General features: G+C 49.6%; 1 protein-coding gene across 3 annotated transcripts in view; it reads right to left on the bottom strand.

Annotated features, from left to right (window-relative positions):
- KLC4 (kinesin light chain 4) overlaps positions 1-20,889 on the bottom strand; it is a 411,746-nt gene that overhangs the window by 33,442 nt on the left and 357,415 nt on the right. For all 3 annotated transcript variants that reach the window (XM_078647261.1, XM_078647263.1, XM_078647262.1), the window contains exons 14-15: positions 9,670-9,794; positions 3,760-3,817 (exon numbers count right to left, since the gene is read on the bottom strand). In XM_078647261.1, the coding sequence (XP_078503387.1) occupies positions 3,760-3,817; positions 9,670-9,794 (183 nt within the window). The remainder of the gene's footprint in view (positions 1-3,759; positions 3,818-9,669; positions 9,795-20,889) is intronic.

Genomic DNA, 20,889 nt, shown 5'->3' with positions numbered 1-20,889 from the left:
TGTGGTAAGTTAGTGTTGGACTTGGCCCTTTTTGCAGGTTCACCCCTGAACTTTTTGCCTTTTAATCTGACATGATGGTAGTGATTTTAGGCTTCTGCAAACTTTGGCCCAGTGTAAAGTGCGTGCGCTCTCTGAGTGCGTGTGGTGAGATTGACCTGCCCTCCCATAGGAATGCATGGGGGATATGTGTGTCCATGGTAATTCCTGATGTGAGAGGAATGCAGGGTCGAGTTTGGTATGTGCGAACTCGTGAGAATAAATGCTGCGCAATGGTGTGCGCAGATTTAATGTGAATAGTGGAGAAGAGCCACTTTTAGAAGTTGGCATGTCTGTGTGCAGTGAATGTGGATTGCCTGTCTGGCTTGTGATTGGCTGGAGCTGGCTGGTGTGCCTGGCTCCATGAGTCAGGATGGGTCTGCCCCGGTGGTGAATGGGGATCTGCATGTTGATGGCAGGGAGGGGCTGCACCTGGGACCTGAATAGGGCTGGGCCTTCCCTCCACAATGCTGGCTCCACCCCCTGTGGTGCGTCTGATGCCCCTGGCCTGTCCTGTGAATAGAGAGGGTAGCTGAGCAAAACAAAGTACTCCTGAACCGGTTGTATATGGTTCTCCCCTTGCCTGCACCTTTGGAGACAAAGGAATTGTGTGTATAAAAAGGGGCTGTGACCCTATGTAAAATGTTCTTGTTCTGTACTCGAATCTACCAGGGGCGTGCTGCTGCTGGGGCTCAGGGGAAGGCTTGCCTCCCTGGGCCCTGCCCAGCCCCTGGATTCATGGAGGATTTTCCTTGTTGGGAGCTGTTTTGCCCCATCTTTGCTGCCCAGGACTTCTGGGACCTATTGCCTCCTTTTTGGACTTTACCAAGGCTTGTTACAGCCTTCCTGCGCTTCATTTCCAGACTGAGCGGGCCCTTTGAGTTGCTCCCCCCAGCAAGGGAGAGCCTGGGGGCTGAGCAGCGTGGCGCTGCAGCCCTCGCTGAGGGAATCCCCTCGTAGGGATTCCATCCTCCTGGTAAGCTTTTGCGGGTGCCCACCCCGCTTTGTCGTGGTGTTTCTTTGATTGATGCACAGGTGCCCACCCCGTGACTTTGCCCGCTTATTGAACTCTTCCTGTGCGGGGGTGACCACCCCGCGACTTTGTCCACATCGTTAAACCCGAGGGAGCCTACCCCTCATCCTCCCCCGAGATTGTCGTCCGCGGCCTGCCTGACTGTGGGCGGGGCCGCCGGACGGAAGTGGCGCATGAGGACCAGAAGTGCGGGTGGAGAAGGAAGTCCCGGAGCCTCGCAGGCTCCATCTGCAAAGTCCCGGTCCCAAGATGGGGGCCCGGGTGAAGACTAGCGCGTAGAGAGGGCGGTGCTCTCATGAGGTCAGAGAGCCCCGCAATGACCGCCGCCTTTGTCCTGCAGAGGGGGGCGAGAGGCACATTGCCAGTGCCTGGCCCCATGCGCATCGGAAGAAGAGTCCCCCGCGCCGGAGCCCGATAAGGAGAGGGCTCGGGGGTGTTGGTTTCTTGAGCGGCCCCACTTGGCAGCGGGCCACTCCCAACAGTGATGGCTGAATTTTAAGAGCCCCGTGTGGCTCCAACACTTTATGGGGCATAGAGGGCTTCAGAGTCCCGCGTGGCTCCAACCCAGGGCATATTTGTTTCCTGAGCCAGATGGCTCCAGCATGTGCCTAAATTGTTCCCGAGCCTCCGTGGCTCCAACCTTTGCATATTGAGTTTCGGAGCCTAGAGGGCTCCAATGTGTGCATGATTTGTTCTAGAGCCTGGAGGGCTCCAACCTGTTCCGCAGTTTGTCCCAAGGGCCAGTGAGAGCCCATGCCGCAGTTTTCCTTTTACAGCTGCCCAGCAAGTAGTGGGCAGCTGCACCGTTTAGGTATTTCTTTCAGGGGACATTTTCTTTTGACTCTAGGAGTGAGACGCACTAGTTCGCCCCCTACCTTGGCCTGCACAGCTGTGCAGCACTTAGTGCCAGCTGCATCGTTTAGGCTCCATGTTGTAGTTCTCAGCTGCCCAGCAGGTAGTGGGCAGCTGCAACGTTTAGGTTTGGCGCAGTGGCGCACCCTTGACCTTCGCTGCCTAGGCAGCAGCCCTGACTCTGTGGACATTGGGCATTTGAGCCCCCCTATTTGAGATGGCCAGGGGGATGGTTACTTTGATAGGGCGCCAGGCCCTAATGTGATTTATGTGCTAAAGTGATTTATGTGCTAATGCATTTGGGTACTAGGAAATGTATGGTGTATAGTATGTTTTGCGCACCCAGTTTGATACCTCTAGCTATGGCTCATGCTTATGAGGTTGTTTTACCTATTTAGGTTTGTGTTAGGGAGATTATACTTCCCAGTGTGATTTACGCCCCTAGTGTAATTTTTACTTAGGTGGTTAGGGTCTAATGTATGTAGACTTGTGGGATACTGTGCATGGTGTAGTTCATGTCAGAGACTGTTGCAAAGTACAGTGATTACCAGTTTTAACTGGTTGTACCGTTCGATGACCTATTTCACTTGTATGCTTATGATCTAGTTCACTTTTACCTAGTTCACTTTGTGATGGTTCTGACAGTGGCCCAAGTGGCCCTGTCAGGTGTACATAATCCCTTGTAAACATTGCCACGTGCCAGTTGGCACAGTGTACATAATGTGTTTTGAGAATACAAAGGCTATTTTTGATATAACCTTGTGTGGAGTTCCTTTTGTGGGGGGCCTGGGATGTTGTTGCTGGGGTGCATGCACAAATGCTTCACACATGGCCTCCGGGATAAGCCTTACTGCTCGTGCCACGCTACCAAGGGGTGAGCAGGGGTTATCTTTGGCGTGTAACTCCCTTGCCCTGACTAGAGTGGTGGTCTTTGCCTGGCTTTGGCGCAAGCCTTAGCCAACCAGAGATCCCATTTCTAACAGTGAGACATACACAGTAGTGTAAGAAGTAGGTGGGTGCCGAGGCATTCTAGAAGAGTGGACTGTGGTAAGTAAGACATACATAGTAGTGTAAGAAGTAAACCGGTGCAGAGGGATTCCAGAAGAGTGGAGTGTGGTAAGACATGCAGAGTAGTGTAAGAAGTAAGCATGTGCGGAGGCATTCTAGAAAAGTGGAATGTGATAAGTGAAACATGCATAGTAGTGTAAGAAGTAGACAGGTGCCAAGCGTTCAAAAAGAGTGCAATGAGAAGCAGAGATGAATGCAGGGATGCAAGGAAGGTTACATGAAATGCCATGAGGGGTAAGACCTGCAGTAGAAGAGTTCAGATAAGGTATAATATAAAGATACCAGGACATTAGGGAGTGAAAGCCATGGAGAAAGGCCTGAGGTGAGACATAAGGCAATGGTGGGGGGCTAGGAGGGTGGCAGGGTAGAGGGCCTGGCAGGGTAGTAGGGCCTGGCCCGGGCGTAATGAGCCGAGACAGTGGGTGCGGACGAGGCGAGGCATACAGAAGCATGATGGAGACAAGGAACAGGTACCAGGAGGCAGAGGACAGAGGAGTGCAGGATGAGGAAAGGATGTGTGAAGCCATGGACAAGAGGATGGTGGGCTTAGGTGAGAGGAAGGAAAAGGAGGTTTATGAGGTACAGGAAGAGGGTGGAGTGAGGGCAGGGGATGGGGAGTTGTGAGGTGAGAGATTAGAGATGGTTGAGTGTATGCATGTCATTCCCTCATCGAAGAGGTAGTTGGTGAGATACAAAGGATAGGACAGGAAGCAGTGTCACTGCACTGCACACTGGTTGCACTGCACACTGGCACCCCTCTGCACTCTTACCTGGAAGGACTCATCACTGGATTTGTTCAGGTAATTTAGGGAGGCCGCCCGTTTCATGCTACAAAAGAAGAAATGCAAATTAACAAATCATCTAATTTCACTCTTTAGTACAGTGTCCAAAGCTTTCACACTCTGTCAGTGTTTCTGAACAATCCAACATATAGTCTCACACGTCGCTAGTTTGGTTTCTGCCCTAAAGTTACCAGCCAGGGAGGGGGAAGCGTAGAGGGCGTGCGCTCTTGTGTGTTTGCTTGTGTTGTGGGTGGCACATCGGGGCACCGTGAAAGGGCAGGAACATTACATACGTGCAGCCCTCTCTGCCCCTCAGTCCCTGGGGCCGTGGGACTGCACTGCCAGCGTTGTAGCTTACCTGCCTGTTCTCCAGGAGGGGTCCTGCAGCAACCTTGCATGGATACTCACTTCAAAGGCCGGTGAAGTGCCTTCTCTCGGTGACATGTGAAGGGCAGGCGAGTGGCCTGCAGCAGCCCTGCTTCCCTAAACCGTGGTGGGGGGCTTGTGCAGCCACAGAGATGGGATGTCCGCGAGGCAGCACAAATTACGAATTAAACACCAATCATCTGTCCCCAGAGCCTCCTACAGCCACTGAGGGTCTCCCTTTCCCTGACTTCCAGCAGTCTCCTATCCTTGGAGGGATGATGTCCTTGGGCACAAACATCATCATTATTCCACTTATAAAGCGCTTAACGCACTCTGGCAACTGAGTGATCCGACCAGTGTCAGCAGTCGAGGTACTCCGAGCTAGAGAGTCCCACAGAACCTTCATAAATGTAAACATTGCTTAGTTGCAAGCAGCTGTTCCACTTTACAGGTGTGAGTTGAAAGGTCCATCCTCTGGCCTTCAGGTCATTAATATTAGGTGGAACTAGCAAGTGCTTTCCATGTGAGGGTGGGGTTCTCCACCAGCTGCCCCCCTTTCAATTCCACACTAGATCTGTCTACTCCTCTGCTTGTATCCCCATGCTTGAGTTTCCTCCACATTAGATCCTTCTCTCCCTCTGCTTGTATCTCCATGCTACAGTCCACTCTATGTTAGATCCTCCTCTTCCTCTGCTTGTATCTTCATGCTTCTCTCCCCTCCACATTGGATCCTCCTCACCTGTCATCTCTATGCTTCTTTACCTCCTCTAGTGGTACTTCCATATACTCCACATTGGATCCTCCTGCTCTGGTGGTATCTACATGCTCCTCTCCCCTCCACGTTGGATCCACTGGCTCCACCAGCTGCATCGCTTTGCTCCTCTTCCCTCCATGTCGGATCCTCCTCCTCTGGTGGTTGTATCTCCATGCTTTCCTTTCCTCCACGTTGGACCGCACTCCTCTAGTCGTATCTCCACGCCCCTCTCCCCTCCATATTGCCTGCTTTGCTACCGGCCTTGACCCCTCTCCCATCTATTTTCTTGACATCCATAAGCTACTCTTTCACTCGTCTATGATCCTCAGCCCCCTGCTGAGTGGACTCCGGTGACCACTCTCAATCCATCAGCTTGGGTATCACATGATCTGCTCAGTGCCGCCATCCCTTCCCCAAAACCACCTGGCACAAGTGGGATCCTGATAGTGCACGGATAACATTTCTGCTCCCAGACTGAACTCCAATCACACCCTACTCCGGGAGACATGCTGCCACAGAGGAGTGCCCACTCTGCCACTTTTGACTCTGGAACTGCCTCACTATTTTTGATAGGTATCGGGCAACTGCCCGGGTGCAAAACACATGATCATACTGGAAGTGCTACTAGGCTTTGCCAGGAAGTTCCATGGGATTGACCAATTTTGTTTAGCATTTACTTACAGACTAATTGGAACCGCACTGGGTTTCCGTTTTTACTAAAAACAATCGGTAAGATCAGTCAATAGCTACATATATGCAATCCCACGTATGCATAACTGACTATATCGAGTTATTGACGAGAGCAATTTTCTCTTTTAACAGCATTTGATGTTAATAACGGCATGACCGAATTTCTGGTTTATACATATCGAGTGATTTCCGAGCCTACTCTATACTCGTTTGACAAATAAATATTTGTAAGTAAAATTGGGTTACCTTTCCTTTGGTAATGCATGACTATCTTTGCAAATAACCGAATTTGAAACCAACAAGGGTGTCACGGCAAGAAGAATAGTTAGGGAATTCAATCGCATGTCTTCCTTTTTTAATTAAAGGACTCCAGCAGGTTAGCCCTTTGATATATAATTTTCGCACAGACATAGTCTCACCTAGTTTCTCCATATGTATATTCTTTGATACTGATCGTAGTGACACAATTTACCCTTACTGTGTCACAGACATAAAGACTTCCGCCGCTGTTGGACGCACTTGATTCAGTGCCCATACTGGAAGGCCCGGCTGGGTCGGAATTATCACCAGCTAAGCGGTGAGCAGACAGAATTAGTTTTCTAAGAGACAGTCTCATTGTGGTGACGTCTTGCCCTAAGTTACTTTAGTGCGGTTAGTGATGAGAATTTTCCGATTTTTCCTCCCTCTCTATAATTTTACAGACCTTCTGATGTCGATACGGCCATCTAGGTATGCCTTCTCTTTGACACATGTTTGCACCATATCACAAGTTTGGCATGCAGTATGTAAGAGCCGCACACGGTCAGGACACTTCCACTGCGCTACAGGGTCTTGTCAATATGTGTCATGGGAGATCGCCGAGCACTTTGATTGAGTTACCTGTTCCACTCACATAAACCCATCACAATCACTATCACGTATACTCACGTCTATATATAATATCGATCATAGACACCCTATTCGACACGGATGTGTTGTGGTGGCACTAGTGAAATGAGTTGAACAATTCACTGTATATCCACAGCTGGAGGCAGCATCTACTGTATATTTACTTTGGTCAGACAGCATGGTCTGGCATGAAAAATCTAACTGTTCAAAGAATATGCTAGATGCTACTTATTTGTTTATTTCAGCCCTGAGGAATCGCGAAGGCGATGAAACACGTGTCGGCTGGCTGTAATCTTCATTAAAGAATCCAAGATTTACTCATCTTGTGGAACTTTGGTTACTTCTGTCAATTTGGTGTTCTTGAATGTGTTGTTATATTGTCATTGTACAACCGTAATTACTTACCAGAGTGCTTCGGCAAACCTCTTACAATTTTGTTTAGAGTTCTCAAACGCCTTCTAATACAGTTTTGAAATCTATGTGAATCATTGCACCAGGATGGTCATGTACTAATGCTGGACTAGCGCAAATAGTATAAATGTAACAGATCAGCACAAATATAAAACATGTGTGTCTAGTGACCACTGTATTTGTTTCTATAGACACTGAGGACATGAGACAAACCACTTGCCACTCGGAGCCTGCATCCAAACAGCGTGAATAAGGATTTTCTCGACTGGTAGTAGCATCAATACGTATTGCGATAACATGGTTGTGCCACGCGCCCCCACTGGCTGAGGGGCATGTGTGAATGAGCGTCCGTGGAAGAGAGCCTCATAAAGCATGTCCGAAAAGATGAAAACATTGAAAACGATCTCAGTGCATCGGCATCTCTGCTGGCGGACCTAAGGGACATGCGGGCTCCAGGTGAGCCGGGGATCTGACTGTGTAGGAAGCGAGAACACCCCCGATGTACTGAGTGACAGATAGTTGCTGACAGGTGGCTGACGGAGACACTCTGGAATATCTAGGATACACTTACAACATGCATTTGATGTAGACATGAGAGATCTGGACAGAGGGGGGGGGAGTGTGGAGAGAGAGAGAGGCGTTTTTAGGTTTTACATTGGCTTGGGAATCTGTGGACAGAGCTATGGGATAGGAACCCCTACAAAATGTATAATGTGACTACAACAGCTCTTCCTGCTGTTTGTGGGGCGGGAAAAGAAGAGGAGGGGGATAAATCTCTGGCCCTTTCCTGCTTTCAAAACTGCCTGTCAATGATTCGTAAAAGACAATGAAATTGTATTAAAAAAAAAGAAGGATTTTCTCTTCGAAGGGTATGTCGACTCAAGGAAATGCCCCAAGTCATGGGGTAATGACCACCACTACAGCTTGCTTCAAACTGATGTAACACCAGCTTTGTGTACAACCTTTATATTCTATTACCCATGAAAGAACGCAGCTACCAAATGGGTCATGTGCTTCATGAGGACTATGAGCAATTGTTGTCCTGGAGAAATTGCCAATGTCCTGATCTACTTTACTGCCAGGACTGTATAGGTCGTCGTCACTCAGTTCCTAAGTCTTACTGGGTTACCACCCTGGTGGCCAACCACATTGTATAAATAAGCACTGGGGTGGTACCTCTGTAGCGGTACAATAAATGGAATAGTCTGCCAAAGCCAGTGCTCCACCGCATCACACAGGATTGACCCACCTCAGTGACACTATTTGCGTTGCTATTCTTATTGTGTGTTGCTACCATCTTTTAAGTGCAGTGTTGCAGTAAGGCAGCTGCTGTTGAGATCCTCTTCTAAGAATCTAGCATTGTTTCAAAAGTTCAGGAGGGCAGGTCTTGGGTACATTACATGCTGCGTCAAAACAAGTTGTGTTGCTCTTACACCTATTTATGCTTTTCAAGATAGTGCTATGCCAGTTTGCTCATGCACCTACACCACCCAGTGTGCAGCGTGAGTTATCATATGCTGCAGTCCCAGCTCGATTCAGGTCAAAGGGCACCAGGATCCTGCCTTCAGTAGTCGTAAGCATGCTATGACACTCATGGATCAAGCCATGGGCGAAGGAGATGCCTTGGTCAGAATAAGGGTGTGGCTAAAGTTCATCAGGCATACATGTATCCTCTGTTTCAAGATGACCATGACAGTGTCTACTCTTAGAAGTGTTGGTGGTACAGTGAGCTGGAAGTGAACTGAACCCTTGCCTGCTGGGGCACAATGTCTACTCTTAGAAGTGTTGGCGGTAGAGTGACCTGGAAGTGAACCGAAACCTTGCCTGCTGGGGCACAATGTCTACTCTTAGAAGTGTTGGCGGTAGAGTGACCTGGAAGTGAACCGAAACCTTGCCTGCTGGGGCACAATGCCTACTCTTAGAAGTGTTGGCGGTAGAGTGACCTGGAAGTGAACCGAAACCTTGCCTGCTGGGGCACAATGCCTACTCTTAGAAGTGTTGGTGGTAGAGTGACCTGGAAGTGAACTGAACCCTTGCCTGCTGAGGTAGAGTGCCTACTCTTAGAAGTGTTGGTGGTAGAGTGAGCTGGAAGTGAACTGAACCCTTGCCTGCTGAGGTAGAGTGCCTATTCTTAGAAGTGTTGGTGGTAGAGTGACCTGGAAGTGAACTGAACCCTTGCCTGCTGAGGTAGAGTGCCTACTCTTAGAAGTGTTGGTGGTAGAGTGAGCTGGAAGTGAACTGAACCCTTGCCTGCTGAGGTAGAGTGCCTACTCTTAGAAGTGTTGGTGGTAGAGTGAGCTGGAAGTGAACTGAACCCTTGCCTGCTGAGGTAGAGTGCCTATTCTTAGAAGTGTTGGTGGTAGAGTGACCTGGAAGTGAACTGAAACCTTGCCTGCTGGGGCACAATGCCTACTCTTAGAAGTGTTGGCAGTAGAGGGACCTGGAAGTGAACCGAAACCTTGCCTGCTGGGGCACAATGCCTACTCTTAGAAGTGTTGGCGGTAGAGTGACCTGGAAGTGAACCGAAACCTTGCCTGCTGGGGCACAATGCCTACTCTTAGAAGTGTTGGCGGTAGAGTGACCTGGAAGTGAACCGAAACCTTGCCTGCTGGGGCACAATGCCTACTCTTAGAAGTGTTGGTGGTAGAGTGAGCTGGAAGTGAACTGAACCCTTGCCTGCTGAGGTAGAGTGCCTACTCTTAGAAGTGTTGGTGGTAGAGTGAGCTGGAAGAGTTCTGTGAATTAACAGGTGTGTGCATATTACTAATGCCAAGGTGCTGAACCCGTACCTTGTGTTCCGGGTCTCCGGTGGACCATTTCCCTGTAGCTTCTTAACCAGCATTTCACTGCTTCTCCGCAGCGCATCACGGATTTTACCAAAAGAACCACTGCGTTGGAGCGCCCCACTGCCATCCTGCAAAGAAAAATAACAGAGCTGATGAAAGAGCATCCAACCATAGCCCAGAGAGCTTGATACAACCTATAACATGAGACTGAGAAGGCCCATCAACACTGTCCAACACCACCCAGAGTCACATGGCACCCAGCATGCCGCTGGGGCACTGCGACCTTGGCTTCCCAGTACGTGTGACACAGAGCAAGGTACAGTTCTAGTCCATCCAGACTGAGAGCTCCATGCAGAGGCGGAAGACTCCCAGGATTCATAAACACCTTCCACAGAATATTCTGGAGTTACAATAGTAAATTAGTCTTCCAGCCCATTTTGGGAAAGTTAGACATTCTCCAAGTATTTTAAGACTCAAGTTTGAACACCTACTTAGCACCCAACTCCAGCAATGGATCTAAAGCCCTCAGGGCACAACTGGATGGAAAGACCTCTAGGGAACTTAACAGGCCAGGTCTTGCAATAAAAAGGAGGCAAAGGGCCAACACCCCAAGGAAGAGTGCAGATATAGAAGGGCAAGCCCTTCATAACACTTGGTATCGGCCTAATGACAAGCCTCCCTTGGCACGCTCACATTTCCAATCACCTACTTCCCAATTGCAGAACGTGCTCTTTTTAAATCCCTGTGTATGTCACAAGACTGTGGCCAATCATGGCTCTGCTCTTAACAGATCCTCATTTGTTAGGGAAGTTCCAGTATGATTTCTATGCTTTGCAACCTCTTCCACACGAAATGATCTATAATCTTTCTTCTTGGCAGCAAAAGCATGCAATAACTCGCCTGTAATCAGATCCATCTCAGACCATCCTGCTTTTTTCTAGAGACCTTAAACTACAGATCTGTGCCCTGGCCCTTCCCCGTTATCCGAAACAAGAGGACACTTCTTCGCGTACTTGACGCTTCCACGTTCTCTGAATCATACATCATCATCTTTGTGTACATTAGCCTGGCCCTTCCACGTTCTCCTCAGCAAGAGATTCCTCTTCTCATACTCGGGCCTAACTCCCCTTCCACGTCCTCCTCAGCAAGAGAGTACCTCTTCACATACTACTACCCAGCTCTTCCACGTTCTCCTCAGCAAGAAAATACCTATTTACGTACTCGGGCCTAACCCCCCTCCACATTCTCCTCAGCAAGATAATACCTCTTTGCTTACTCGGGACAGGCCTTTCCGCATTTTCCTCACCAAGAAAATACCTCTTCACATACTCGGACCCAACTCTTCCACGTTGTCCTCAGCAAGAGAATACCTCTTGACATACTCGGACCTAATTCTTCTACGTACTCCTCAGCAAGAGAATATCTCTTCACATACCCGGACATGATTTTTCCACGTTCTCCTCAGTAAGAAAATACCTCTTCGCGTACTCTGGGCTGGCCTTTCCGCATTTTCCTCACCAAGACAATACCTCTTCGCATACTTTGACTAACCCACTTCCACGTTCTCCTCAGTAAGAGAGTACCTTTTCACATGCTCAGACCCAACTCTTTTACGTTCTCCTCAGCAAGAGAATACCTCTTCATATAATCGGACCTGGCCGTTCCCCGTTCTCCTCAGCAAGAGAGTCCCTCTTCACGTACTCGGACCTAACTCTTCCACGTTCTCCTCAGCAAGAGAATATTTCTTCACATACTCAGGCCTGGCCATTCCACAGTCTCCACAGCAAGACAATACCTCTTCGCATACTCTGGCCTAAACCCCTTACACGTTCTCCTCAGCAAGATGATACCTCTTTGCATACTCAAACCTAACGCAGACCGTATCCAATGTAAGCAGCTGCCTACAGCCTCTTTTAGGAGAGAACGAAAAGTGGTGCTTCCAAGATGGCCCCTGCCATACTATTTCACTCCACAGAGCCAGGTGTGGACATAAAGCTTTGACTCTTTCTTTCAGTTTCTCACTGTTCGGATACAGGGTGATTCATTTGCCATTTGTTATGTTCTCGCGGTTATTCTTAGACCGTACAACAGTTCTGAAGAGCACATTAACTGGTGATGTGCAACTTAACCACAAATGCTGCTCTTAAAGACATTTTTTTGCGGAACATCTAAGCTACCTATTTTCTCCAATCATCACCTACGTGGCTGAAGAGTCCAGGAATCGCAGCGGTGAGCACTATAGAGCATGTTGAACGATCCCACATTATACAACCTTTAACGCTCTTAAGATTTCTAAATGACAATGCAGACTGCTATGAAGTGATGAATTCACAGAAAGTAAGATCATAACATAATAAGCACCTTTAATAACACCAGGACTAAAAACATCAAGCATGTTGGATTAGAAGAACAAGTTACTTACCTTCTATAATGGTCTTTCTGGTGGACACTTGAACGACTGATTTGTCACTTTTGGAATCTCCCCAAAAGCCAGACTGGATCTGGAAAGATTTACAGCCGTGCAGATCCCTGCTGACTTTGTTCCATCCTGGAGCGAAGAACTAAGCCGCATACAGCACTGTCAGTGCACGCTGACATTAGGTTCTTCTCGACTTGTCTGAGCCCTCGGACGTGGATCTCAAAATCCAATCCGAGTGCCACCATGCAGATCTCCAGCTTGGGACCTTTTTAGACGGAAAAGAGACAATTCCACAGAACAGGGGGAAGGGGAGAGGGGCGTAAGGCAAAGAGGATCCTGCAGTTAGATAAGATCATCCACAGAAATAGTGTTACTAATGATAAGCAACTTGTTCTTTTGATGGATACTTCCAACCGCAGATTCCTCAGCTTTAAAATACATTTCAAACCAGCACCTCCCAAGGTGGAGGGCCAGTGGATCCCTTAGAACAGAAAGTTCTGCAGGACTGAAAGGGTGAAATGCCCTTCCCATCGCACCTGGCTGTCAAGGCACCAATGTTTTGTGAATGTGCATCATCGTTGCGCCCTGATGGATTTTGAGAATAGTCCTTCCGCAAGCCAATGCAGTGATATCAAACATGGTTCTGGTGGACTGAGTCCTCAGCCCTTCCGGAAGCTGCTTCCTGGTGGATCTTGATGCAGAGGACTTGACAAAGTCTTTTCCTGGACCACCTTGCCTTTCTTTGCCATAGAAACCCCTCAAAAAGCTGATCATCCACTCAATGCTTTTTGGTGCAATTGAGGCAGAAGTTCAAGACTCTTTTGGCGTCCAGCCAATGGAGCCTCTCCTCTTTTGAGGGGTGAGGCGGAGTAAGAACGCAGGGAGGGTGATGAATCGCCCAATGTAAAAAAAAAGAGTCAACCTTTGGCAAAAGTTTGTCTTGCCCCTCAACACCAGTTTGTATAGGAAAAGGTGGTGTAGGGTGGCTGCACAGAGAACACCTGACGCTCACTTATGCAATGAGCTGAAGTAATCACAACAAGAAACAGTCTTCAGAGTCAGAAGACTCAAACATTCACTGTGCAACAGCTTGAAGACAGAGCACATAAGGAAAGTAAGAAGCAAACTGAGATCCCACTGTCGAACCACAAAGGGTTTAGGGGAAAATGTGCATTAAACTATTTAAAAACCTCATCACAACAGGTGATTTAATCAAGGACGGCTAGGCCAGTAAACACAAAAAGGCCAAAGGGGTGGAGAAATAACCTTTAAAGGTGTCCCATGTCAGTCCTTGCTGACACAAAGGCAAAACAAAAAATAAGATAATCTGACTTTTTAGCTTCTTACTGGTCTGTGCAGCGGAAACCATACCAGGCAGCAAAACTGTCCCAGCACCAGGTGTAAATGGACTTAATAGAGGTGTTCCGTGGGGGTGCAGTGTAGCAAGAACAACATCCACCACCTCAAGAGGGAGATCAAAGCAGGCAACTCCTGCTGATTAAGCTCTATGCGTAGAGGAGTAGATTGTGCAGACTCGGGTGCCGAATCCTGCCTTGCTGTTGTGACAGAACATCCTCCCAAAGCAAAAGCCTGATCAGTGGACAGATGCTCAAGCTCAGAAGTTCTGGGTACCACACTCTCCTAGCCAAATCAAGAAGTCAAGAACTCAGGAGAGGTATGGGTGGAACGGTGTATAAAATCCCGTGCTCCACCCTAGCCAGAATGCATCTCCCAGAGAGCGCCTTCTTGGAATCCCCATTACGCAAAAGCATTGACACTGCGTGTTCTCGGAGGTGGTAAGTAGATTCAGCAAGGTTCCTCTCCATGGTTGGAAGATGCTCTGTGCCTCCTCTGGGTGCGACTGCCATTCGTGATCCGCCAGGTGCTGTCAGCTGAGCTTGTCCAACCGGGCATTCAAAGACCAGGTAAGTACCCTGATGTCCCAGCCAACTACAGAGGCTAAGAACCTCATGGTACAGGACCCCCGAGCGCCCTCTTTGTTGAAGTCCCACATGGCGGTGGGATTGTCCAGGAGGAAATGTACCAGTCACACATTGCTGGATGGCAGGAAACCCTTCAGTGCCAGGCCAATAGCCCGCAACTCCAAGAAGTTAATTTAGAGTCTGGTTTCTGCCAGAGACCAGAGCCCTCTGATCTCAACATCTCCCAGATCACCTCCCCAAACCAGCAGCGACTAATCCTTCACTACTGTCAGCTCAGGGTGAGAAGGGGAGAGGGGTCTGCTGGAGGGTCAACTGCAGTCGGTAAGCCACCACTGCATAACGTTTGAAGACTCCTCCAAACCCTAGATGGCATCCTTTGGTGTTGGGCCCGCTGAGTCTTCAGGATCCACTGCATGACCCGCATATGCCACCAGGCGTGGTTGACAAGCAGGGTGCAGGAGGCAAAGAAGCCTCAGAGCCCTGCTCATCGAGACTCAGGACAGAGGATGAAACATCTGCCTCATAGCTCGAATGTCCTGGACTCGTGGAGACAGATGGAAGGCCGTGAAAAGCACCATATCCAAGGTGGCACCAATAAAAGGAGTCAGGTGCGACTTCGACATGACTGTGAACCCAACGATGTCAGGAGGTTGGCATCATCTGGAGGTGGTCCACAACGGACTCTGGCAAGCCCCCTTTCAACAGTCAAGGCAGGGGAAAGCTGGTACCCAAACTCGAAGGAGTGCCATGACCACCACCATCACTTTCATGAACACCCAAGGGGCATCCGGTGAGGCCAAAGGGAGCACGCATACTACAATAAAATGCTTGTGGCCTTCCTTGAACTGTAGGTAATGTCTGTGGGACTGCAGGATGAGTATATGAAAATAAGCATCTTGCAGGTCTAGGGCTGCCATCCAGTAGCACGGATGGATCCAAGGCAGACAGAACCTGTGCAAGTGTGAGAATTTTGAATCTGTCCTTCAGCAGGATGAAGGTCTCTGTCATTCTCCCGCAAAACGAAATAGCAGGAGTACCTACCAGTCCCTATTTCCAAGGTCGGTACTCTCTTTATGGCCTCTATAGGTAAGAAAGTCAGCACCCTCTGCAACAAAATTGACAGGTACTACTCTGGAAGCCGCACTGATGTAGGTGGAAGATGCAGCAAGTCAGAAGGAATTGTAATTGTAATTGTAAAAGCATTTATATAGCGCATGGCTTCCCGGAGGCATCCCAGCGCTTACAGTGACAACGGGGAGATGTTACTCAATTCAGTTTGGAAAGAGGAATGTTTTTAGGGATCTACGGAAGGAAAGGTGGTTGGATTCTATGCAGAGGTGAAGAGAAAGGGAGTTCCAAAGTCTGGCAGCATTAAATGAAAAGGATCGACCTCTGCTTCTTGCCTTCCTAATTCTAGGAATAGTGGCCAGGTTCTTAGTTTTGGAGCGGACGGATCTATTGGGCTCATAAGGCTGAATAATGCCCTGAAGGATAGTGGGCCCGGTTTTAAACAGACTTATGAGCGATACACAAGGCTTTGAACTTAACTCTCTCCTGGACTGGTAGCCAGTGGAGTGATTTAAGGGCAGGTTTGGCCGAGTGATGGTTGGGGATGCCCACAAGAAGTCTTGCTGCCCCGTTTTGAGTCATCTGTAATATGGAGATAGTAGCAGCAGGGGAGGCCAAGTAAAGGGCATTAGCATAGTACAATCTGGATAACACCAGCCCTTGGACCATTATTTTTCTGGCCTGGAAAGGGAGGAGGGGGAAGAACTTTCCGGCTCAATTTGAGGATCCAGTAACATGAGGCAGATATCTTCCGGGCCTGAGATTTAAATGTAAGGTCATGGTCCAACCAAACGCCCAGACACTCTAACTGAGTTTTAGGGGTGGGGAGTGGGCCCATGGATATAGACCAGATTTCAGTCAGATCAAGGGGGGAATGGTTACCCAAAATCATGATTTCACTCTTTCCCCCATTCAATTTTAGGAAAGAATCGCTCATCCATCTTGCAATTTCTTCCATGCAAAGACGAAGGCAGGAGGGGGAGCATTCCGCTTTATTGAGCCCATTCACCAATTGCGTATCATCCGCGTAGGTGACTATGTGGACTCCCGAGGGTAAAACTGCCTCCGCATGAGTGCGGGTATCAACATTAAACAAAGTGTGACTTTGAGTCCGATAGAGAAGATTATGGGTTTCCAGGTGCGATGATAGTATTAAATTAAAATATTTTTCAGCAATTTTACTAACTCCAGGGAGCAACAAAATAGGGCGATAATTTCCCAGATCTAAAGGGTCAAGGCTTGATTTTTTTTACCAGAGCCTTTACCATGGCTTCCTTCCACAAAGGGGGCACTACCCCTGAAGAAAGTGAAGAGTTAATAAGGTCTAGGATCACCGGGGCGACCACGCCGGCTACCAATTTGAGTTTCCCCAAAGGGGCAGGATCGTTGGGTAAGCCACTCTTCACTTTAGATAAGAAGCTTTCTAAGACAGACATCACCATTGCCGGGATTCTGTCTAAGGTGGCCTGGTTGCCAAAAGGGATAGGGGCTTGAGAATCACTGTCAACAGAGGGAAAAGAGGAGTAAATGAGTTAAATTTTGTTCGAGAAGAACTCCGCCAGCTTATTACATTGAGTTCCGGAAGTATCATGGGCTGCGGGGGAGGGAGGCACTTTGGAGAGAGTTTCGACACTGCTAAAAAATCTCACGAGTGGAGTTTGACGCTGTCAAAATTTTATTTCCATAATAGTCTGCCTGAGCAGTTTTAATTTCGGCTTTGTACTGGTGAATACTTTCTCTATATATTTTTTTCTTATCTGGGGAAAAGCTCCTTCTCCAAGCTCTCTCAAGTTTTTTACACTTTTGTTTCAGGACCATCCATGGTCCAAACTTTCTATTGAATAATGGACCTCAGTACTGGACGAGACTAAACCCGGACCCTCCACAAACGTAGTAACAGCCAACAATAATTTTAATCTTTGGGTTCAAAAATCCTTAGATGTTCTTGTCCCGGTGAAAAGCAATAAAAATAAGAAAGGAGCCACCCACAAACCCTGGTAATGTAGCAGAATACCAGGGTTTGTGGGTGGCTCCTTTCTTATTTTTATTTTAAAATCCCAAATCAACTTCCCAAGGCGGCGCGCGTTCCATGAGGACCTTGTGGACAGATCTGTTGGGCGTGATCCTTTGCCGCGCCTGGGGAAAGTGTTGGGTTCGGACTCCGGCAAGGTGGATGTAAAGCCACTAAGGAGCAGCTAATGCCGCTTGTAGATGTAGATGTAGATGTAGAGTCCATTTATAACGCGCTAGCAATCGCTCCAAGGAGCATCTCGGCGCTTGGAGGTGTGTGTCGCAGGGTTGGGGGACTGGGAAGATCGCTGTCCCTGGTGCTTGCATGTTATATGTCTGAACCCTGTCCCCGACACCAAATGGACTGAGGCGCCTGCTGCATGGTAGGAGAAGTCTGGCACTGCATGTACTCCAACCCCTGGAGAATCTTCGAAAGGGACGAAATTGCTGGAGAAAGTGTCTAGCAGGGCACAAACAGCCGAAGGGAAGCCTTTTTGGTTTCCTTTCTTTAAAGTGTTACAGGGTCCAATCTGCTTCTCACCAAACGGGCGAGAAGGGGCACCTGCACATCCCCAGAGAAGCCTGTAGATCCAATCCAAGGGTGGTGACAGAGTACCACACTGACGCAGACTGACCAGCCTAGTCAACCGACCTAACCAATTGGCAGTATCCAGACCAGACCTAATGATGTTTTTGATTGCATCTTGACCACCCTGAATGGTTTCAGTATGGGAGGCTCGCACATCTTCAGGGACTGCCGGCAAGATCTTGCAGATCATGTCTCAGAGTGCCTGAGTGTGGCAGATCATGTCTCGGAGTGCGTGAGTGTGGCCGATCATGCCTCAGAGTGCGTGAGTGTGGCCGATCATGTCTCGGAGTGCGTGAGTGTGGCCGATCATGTCTCAGAGTGCGTGAGTGTGGCCGATCATGTCTCAGAGTGCGTGAGTGTGGCCGATCATGTCTCAGAGTGCGTGAGTGTGGCCGATCATGTCTCAGAGTGCCTGAGTGTGGCAGATCATGTCTCGGAGTGCGTGAGTTTGGCCGATCATGTCTCGGAGTGCGTGAGTGTGGCCGATCATGCCTCAGAGTGCGTGAGTGTGGCCGATCATGCCTCAGAGTGCCTGAGTGTGGCAGATCATGTCTCGGAGTGCGTGAGTGTGGCAGATCATGTCTCGGAGTGCGTGAGTGTGGCCGATCATGTCTCGGAGTGCGTGAGTTTGGCCGATCATGTCTCAGAGTGCGTGAGTGTGGCCGATCATGTCTCAGAGTGCGTGAGTGTGGCCGATCATGTCTCAGAGTGCGTGAGTGTGGCCGATCATGTCTCAAGAGTGCGTGAGTGTGGCCGATCATGTCTCAAGAGTGCGTGAGTGTGGCCGATCATGCCTCAGAGTGCGTGAGTGTGGCCGATCATGCCTCCGAGTGCGTGAGTGTGGCCGATCATGTCACGGAGTGCGTGAGTGTGGCCGATCATGCCTCAGAGTGCGTGAGTGTGGCCGATCATGCCTCAGAGTGCGTGAGTGTGGCAGATCATGTGTCAGAGTGCCTGAGTGTGGCAGATCATGTCTCAGAGTGCCTGAGTGTGGCAGATCATGTCTCAGAGTGCGTGAGTGTGGCAGATCATGTCTCAGAGTGCGTGAGTGTGGCTGATCATGTCTCAGAGTGCGTGAGTGTGGCCGATCATGCCTCAGAGTGCGTGAGTGTGGCAGATCATGTCTCAGAGTGCCTGAGTGTGGCAGATCATGTCTCGGAGTGCGTGAGTTTGGCCGATCATGTCTCAGAGTGCGTGAGTGTGGCCGATCATGCCTCAGAGTGCGTGAGTGTGGCCGATCATGCCTCAGAGTGCCTGAGTGTGGCAGATCATGTCTCGGAGTGCGTGAGTGTGGCAGATCATGTCTCGGAGTGCGTGAGTGTGGCCGATCATGTCTCAGAGTGCGTGAGTTTGGCCGATCATGTCTCAGAGTGCGTGAGTGTGGCCGATCATGTCTCGGAGTGCGTGAGTATGGCCGATCATGTCACGGAGTGCGTGAGTGTGGCCGATCATGTCTCAGAGTGCGTGAGTGTGGCCGATCATGTCTCGGAGTGCGTGAGTGTGGCCGATCATGTCTCGGAGTGCGTGAGTGTGGCAGATCATGTCTCAGAGTGCGTGAGTGTGGCCGATCATGTCACGGAGTGCGTGAGTGTGGCCGATCATGTCACGGAGTGCGTGAGTGTGGCCGATCATGTCACGGAGTGCGTGAGTGTGGCCTATCATGTCTCGGAGTGCGTGAGTGTGGCCGATCATGTCTCGGAGTGCGTGAGTGTGGCCGATCATGTCTCGGAGTGCGTGAGTGTGGCAGATCATGTCTCGGAGTGCGTGAGTGTGGCCGATCATGCCTCAGAGTGCGTGAGTGTGGCCGATCATTCCTCAGAGTGCGTGAGTGTGGCCGATCATGTCTCAGAGTGCGTGAGTGTGGCCGATCATGCCTCAGAGTGCGTGAGTGTGGCAGATCATGCCTCAGAGTGCGTGAGTGTGGCAGATCATGCCTCAGAGTGCGTGAGTGTGGCAGATCATGCCTCAGAGTGCGTGAGTGTGGCAGATCATGCCTCAGAGTGCGTGAGTGTGGCAGATCATGCCTCAGAGTGCGTGAGTGTGGCCGATCATGCCTCAGAGTGCGTGAGTGTGGCCGATCATGCCTCAGAGTGCGTGAGTGTGGCCGATCATGCCTCAGAGTGCGTGAGTGTGGCTGATCATGTCTCAGAGTGCGTGAGTGTGGCCGATCATGCCTCAGAGTGCGTGAGTGTGGCCGATCATGCCTCAGAGTGCGTGAGTGTGGCCGATCATGTCACGGAGTGCGTGAGTGTGGCCGATCATGCCTCAGAGTGCGTGAGTGTGGCCGATCATGTCTCAGAGTGCGTAAGTATATCAGACATGAAGGCAAAAGGCACTGACGGACAACAAGGCTAGACTGACCAATGAGATCCTCCATTTCCTGAATGCCTCTTCGATTCTTTGTCGGGGAGGTCGTGGGAAACAAACTGAGGTTCATCTTCCAGGTGGAAGCTTGAACCATCAGCCTCTCAGGAGTCAGATGTTGACTTAGAAAACGGGTGTCGCTTGGTGCCGGTCTATGGTGTTTGGAAACCTGTCTGTCCACTCAACAGCAAGAACAAGGCTTTGCCCCAGTGTCCATAAATGCGTCAGTAACGGTTTCATTAAATGGCAGCAAGGGCACAGAGGAAGCTGCCCAGGCGGTCACACTTCTGTGAATGCATTAGTCTTCACCTCTGCAGAAGGGAGTTGTAGGGAAAAAATACATCAACTGCACCACAGCAAAGGAAACCCTTTCCTCTGTTGGTGGGTCCTGGGGGTCGGGCAGAAAATCAATCCACTGTCAGGTGAAGTATTCAGTCCACCACCTCCTGCAAGTCCATATAAAGATCATCATCTTAATGAGGGGGCAAATCATCCCCATCATCTCCATTGTTATCTCTGAAGGCTGGCAGACTCCGATCAGAGTCGATGCCAGGACGATGGTACAGCACCTGAATGTGGCTCGATGACCGGGTTCTGTCTGAATCCGACTGTACGGGGACTGAGTGCAGGATAGTGAATTTGCGACACAACCTTGGCTTGGGACTGGATCCAGTATCGGGTGAGGGTCTCCCTCTGGCGTTGGTGATGCCAGCATCGACTCCGAATGGACCGGCACAGGTTTTGGCATCAGAGTAGATGTCCCGAAGTGGGTTTGAAATGCACAGATAGTGCCAAAGAAGGATCAGCCTGCGGTAACCTGACTGGAGGCC

Source organism: Lissotriton helveticus, chromosome 6 (genome assembly GCF_964261635.1).
Source record: "Lissotriton helveticus chromosome 6, aLisHel1.1, whole genome shotgun sequence".
NCBI classification, from domain to species: Eukaryota; Metazoa; Chordata; class Amphibia; order Caudata; family Salamandridae; genus Lissotriton; species Lissotriton helveticus.
The sequence above is the reverse complement of the archived record's forward strand: the minus strand, read 5'-3'. Positions and strand labels throughout refer to the sequence as shown.